This window comes from Rhinoderma darwinii, chromosome 3, assembly GCF_050947455.1.
Source record: "Rhinoderma darwinii isolate aRhiDar2 chromosome 3, aRhiDar2.hap1, whole genome shotgun sequence".
NCBI classification, from domain to species: Eukaryota; Metazoa; Chordata; class Amphibia; order Anura; family Rhinodermatidae; genus Rhinoderma; species Rhinoderma darwinii.
Window position 1 is genome coordinate 46415902 of NC_134689.1, and position 5218 is coordinate 46421119.

The following is a 5218-nucleotide window of genomic DNA, read 5'->3' on the forward strand; positions in this document are numbered from 1 at the left end:
AGCTCTCCCATCACCCGACTCTCTGCTTGAAGTTTAATCCATTGCTGCTTCTCTTGGAGTGACTCTGAACTCTGTTGCTGGGAGCAAAGTCCTTTCTCCATGATGGTGATTGTGTTCTGCTGTGTGAAGCGGGTGTAGAAGGATGGCATTTCTACTTCTTCCCAGTCTTCCTCATTCTGAGCAGGTACTTCATCGGTTGGCAGGCGGGATAATGCGTCCGCATTCCCATTGGATTTGCCGGTTCTGTACTTGACCACGAAGTCGTAGTTTGCAAGACGAGATGCCCACCTTTGCTCTAGGGCTCCCAGCCTGGCTGTGTTCAGATGTGCAAGGGGGTTGTTGTCTGTGTAGACTACGAATGGTGTTGCCGCGAGGTAGTCTTTGTACTTCTCGGTTACAGCCCACACTAACGCGAGGAACTCCAATTTGAACGAGCTGTAATTTTGGTCATTTCGTTCAGTCCCTTTAAGCCCTCGGCTGCCAAAGGCTATTACCCGTTCTCTTCCCTCTTGCATTTGGGTCAGGATGGCTCCAAGACCTTTCTTGCTGGCATCCGTGTAGAGGCAGAAAGGTTGACTGTAGTCTGGATAACCAAGGATGGGTGGCTCAATCAGCTTCTGTTTCAGCAGCTGGAAGGCAATCTCTTGATCCTCAGTCCATTCAATAGGAATTGGTCTTTTCAGATGTTCCTTTGAGTGTCCTCTAAGAAGCTCTTGTAGAGGCTCTGCAATCTGGGCGAAATAGGGTATAAAGCGCCTGTAATAACCTGCGAATCCCAGGAAACTTCTCACCTCTTTTACTGTGGTGGGAGTAGGCCAATCCTTCACAACAGCAATCTTTTCTGGGTCAGGCATCACACCCTCAGAGCTAACAACGTGTCCCAAGTAGTTGACTTGTGGCTTCAGCAGATGGCACTTGGAGGGTTTCACCTTGAGACCATGCTTAATGAGAACCTGGAAGACCTCAGCCAGATGTTGCAGGTGGTCTTCATAGGACTTAAGAGTAGATGATCACGTCATCCAAATACAGCAGAACAGTCTCAAAGTTCTTGTGGCCCAGACAGCGCTCCATCAACCTCTGAAAAGTTGCAGGTGCGTTACAGAGTCCAAAGGGCATGCAATTGAATTCAAATAGGCCCATGGGAGTGGTAAATGCTGTCTTCTCAATGTCTTCTGGGGCCATAGGTACCTGCCAGTACCCACTTGTCAAATCCAGGGTGGAGAAATAAGTAGCTTTTCCCAAAGCAGTCAAGGACTCTTCTATGCGTGGTAGAGGATAGGCATCTTTGTGGGTTATATTGTTAATTTTCCGGTAGTCTACGCAGAATCGCATCTTGCCATCTTTCTTTTTGACTAAGACAATAGGTGCAGCCCAAGGGCTGTGACTGTCCCGAATCACCTTGGCATCCTTCATTTCTTTTATCATCTTCTTGACAGGTTCGTACATAGTGGGTGGTATGGGCCGGTATCTCTCTTTAATTGGAGGATGAGAGCCAGTTGGGATATTGTGCTTCATTATGCTGGTCTTCCCGAAGTCCAGGGGATGTTTACTGAAGGCCTGATGGTATTCTCTTGAGACTTCCAATACTCCTTCAATTTGTTCAGCAGGCGTGGCAATATCCCCAACACAAATTTCTGACCACCATGGTGTAGATGAATTCTCTTCTTGTGTACTCTGTATTTGAGTGGACTGTTGGGCAGCAACTGTTGAAACTTCCACAATGTCTTGGAATGTGACCTGTAATAACTGGGCAACAGAGTAGTATTTCTTTAATTCCACAGGGATGTCACTCAGATTCAAGAGGCGGATGGGTACCTTTCCGTGGGAAACGGTCACTAGACTTCTTGCAGCAAGCACCATAGGATGTTCTTCAAGATGGAGGGGTTCTACTAAGGCTTGGTAGTCTTGGCCTCGTATCCCTGGGCGAGCATGGCACCACAGCAGGGTTTCGGTACCGGGTTTCAGGATCACTGGACGGACATCTCTAATGCGGGCACGGCAGATCTCTCCTCTGACGTTGGCAAACTTCTGCTGAGCGCACAGCACACGAATAGTCTGTTGGATTACTTTCTGTGCAGAGTGTGAAGCTGTTGGCAGGGATCGGTGTAGGGCATCTAGAATTTCCCCATAACAATTCCTTAGGATGTTCATTCTGAGCACCACTGGAGGCATGTCTTCATCATGGACCTTTACTACGATCACACCTTGCTGTGTTAGGTTAGTCTCTAACGGTGGGTTCCCAGTAACCTTGCAGGGGTACTGTCTGACCATTGCTTGCAATAACATTCAGCCAAACTTCTGGTGGCTGCATCAATAGGTCGCTGCTCCAGTATTTCTCAAACATGGCTTTCTGTATGGTGGTGACTTGCGAACCAGTGTCCAGCAGAGCTGTAAGGGGTACCCCATTAATGTGGATGGTGACTAATGGATGGGGCCCGACATACCTGGTCAGCCAATTTGGATCTTCTGGACCTAGTGTTCTTCCACCCGAGGGATATTCTTTTGACTGCCAGCACTCTCTCTCCACATGATCACTTTTGTGGCAGTGTCTGCAGATGGGCCTTCCATGAGTATCAAACCTGTCTGTAGGTAATCTTCCAGATCTCCTGTAGTATCCCTTGCTCGCACTGTCAGTAGGACGACTCCTATGCTCTGGGGACTCACACTCTGGCTGAGGACGCATCTCTAACTGTTCAAGCTTATGACACACCTTCTCCAAACTCTTAGTCAGGATTGCGACTTGGTCCTTTAAATCAGCCACTGCATCTGGAATCTGTACTTTTGCACCCTGGGCAGCAAGGAGAGTATTTCCTGGAGACACAGGACACATGAGCTTAGCATCTCCATAACTGTCAGCAGGACACACAGCAAATTTGGTTGATTCTTGGTTGAGTTCTACCCCCAGGATTCTGATGGACAATTCTTTAAAATCCAGGAACGTACTTTCAGGATGTTGAGCAGACAGCATCTTTAGTTGACTTTTCAGAGACTTTGTTTCAGCTCCTTCAATAAACTGCTCCCGCAGTGTGTTATCTGCATTCTGTGCTTCACGTGGGTCCACTTCTATAACGGCCCTCAGTGCCTCCTGTAGGGATAAAGCATAGTCTCTAAGGGACTCACCGGGCTGTTGTTTCTTGCTAAAGAAGCGCATTTTCAATTCTGATACCGTCCTGGTTTCAAAGGTGACCAGTAGTCTTTCAAGAATCTGTTCTACTGTCTTTCGTTCTGCATGAGGCCATGACTTTACATCTCTCAATGCAGCGCCCCCTAGCTGGCCAATGAGAATTTCCACCTTCTGTTCTGTTGACACTGGATATAACCGGAACATAGCAAGCATTTTCCCTTTAAATTCTCTCAGGGTATGTGATTCACCTTTGTAGCGGGGGAGCCAGGGTGCTCCAAAATAATACGGCATGGTCAGCGGCATCATATGCCTGGTTGTGGGTGATCCACCTCGGCTGGGGGAGCCGTTATCGCTGTCGTCAGACATTTCTAATATAAATTCCTATTGTTGCCCCTAGCAACGAGATGCTCAGTAGCAGAATGTGTAGTAAGTCTCTTATTTGTGCTCACTGATGCGATAAGTTCATCTTTACTTGGGCTGAATTGTAAAAACTTTCAGCGGTACTCACTGTTTTGGAGCTGGAACCTCTTTCTCTGTCTTTTTGGAATATAAGCGGCCGCTGTGACTCAGATTCTGTACTTTTCAAGATGGCGGCGCCCATCTACTTCCGGTGGTTCCGGCTGGTTTCTCCTTCCCCACTGCAACAGTAGGTAGGAACTTTGGTTCCACTGTAGTGGTCTGTAACATGAGGTTCCTTGCTGTTGCTGGGCAGATTCTCTGCTTTCCCGCCTTCAAGTGAGCGGGGGTGGAACTAAGAGCAGTTGTGATGCAGCAAACAATTCAATGCAAACAGTCTCTAATGTCACTTTGTTCTGCTAAAACAATGATCAATTCAATGTAAAAGTCTCTAATCACATTCACTGTCAGTACAGCAATTTCCATCACAAGTTCCATAAGTAACACACAGTCTTTCCAAGATGGCTGCTTAACCCCACATGTGCTGGTGATAATTTCTTGCAACAATAAAGTCTCTTTAGGAGGCACAGAGGTGTGTTAATCCTGTTCGTGACGCCAATTTATGTGCAACAGCCCGATGGGGATGAGGGAAAGTGCAGAGACCAATGTTGGGAGTTGTAGTACTCACGGTGGCTGTAGTCCTCTCACACTCCTGCGGAGCTGGCACAGTGAAGGAGGGGGATCTGCATATGTATGGGTGGTAGTTGTTGATTCCCCCTGGGGCACACCCTGTGGTGCTGTCTCCTGGTGGATGGGATATGGAGTGCCCTTGTTGTTAGTGGGTGCAGTGCAGAGTAACACGCAGGAGACGGTGATATAACCTTGGTATAATAATAACTCACAGTTTCTTTACTGGAAGATTGCAGGCTGCAGCTTGGCTCCACATAGAAGTTATTATCCAGCTAGGGCAGGCGGGATGAGTCAGGCTGAGACAGTTTCCTATCTGCAAGCAGCAAATTGAACTTTCTTCTCTCTTGCTTTCCTTCTCTTTAAGCAGGTTTGTTTCCCTGTATTAAATTCTAGTTCAGGCCAGAAGCTTTCTGAACTAAATATGCTGTGAGGCCCAGTATTATTTCAGCTCTCCTCACAGGCTGTCTTCCCTCGTTCCTCTCCTGCAACCGACTCCTCTACAACTTTCTGCTGCAAAGCCTCATGGGAACTGCCTCTGACCCTCCTCTCCAGCCACACCCTTTACAGGCTGGAAAAATAGATTGTAATGACAATTCTGCATCACTAGGTGGCAGCATAACACAGCATATAACATTATGTTCAATGCATTACAATGTAAACAATACTCCTCTATGGTATTGTCAGGACACTACGATATCTGCTGGAAGCGACGGTGCCCGTATTATACCAGGACAACACTTTCCCGGCAAAATTCCCCAAACTGCAAAAGTGCGGAGTGTGGACCAAAAGGGGGATAAGGAAGGACATTTATCAGTGCGACACCGGCCTGTGCAGAATGGATTGATCACATCTATGGATCATTTTATTAGTTTTTTTACCTTATTATTATACCACCTGACTATGCCCCTGATGTACTCTGCCCAGCTCAGATATGCCCCACATTATAAACGGAAACAACAGTGATACTCCAAACAAAACTATTACCAAGCAAATTCCACGCTCCAAAAC

General features: G+C 47.2%; 1 protein-coding gene across 1 annotated transcript; it reads right to left on the minus strand.

The window, feature by feature from the left end:
* Positions 1 to 2218: 2218 nt before the first annotated feature.
* Positions 2219 to 4337, minus strand: LOC142750366 (uncharacterized). The gene is made up of 2 exons (XM_075859364.1): positions 3633 to 4337; positions 2219 to 3085 (listed from the first exon to the last, which is right to left on the minus strand). The coding sequence occupies exons 1-2, from the start codon at positions 3723 to 3725 to the stop codon at positions 2219 to 2221; spliced, it is 960 nt and encodes a 319-aa protein (XP_075715479.1). The 5' UTR covers positions 3726 to 4337.
* Between the last annotated feature and the right edge of the window lie 881 nt (positions 4338 to 5218).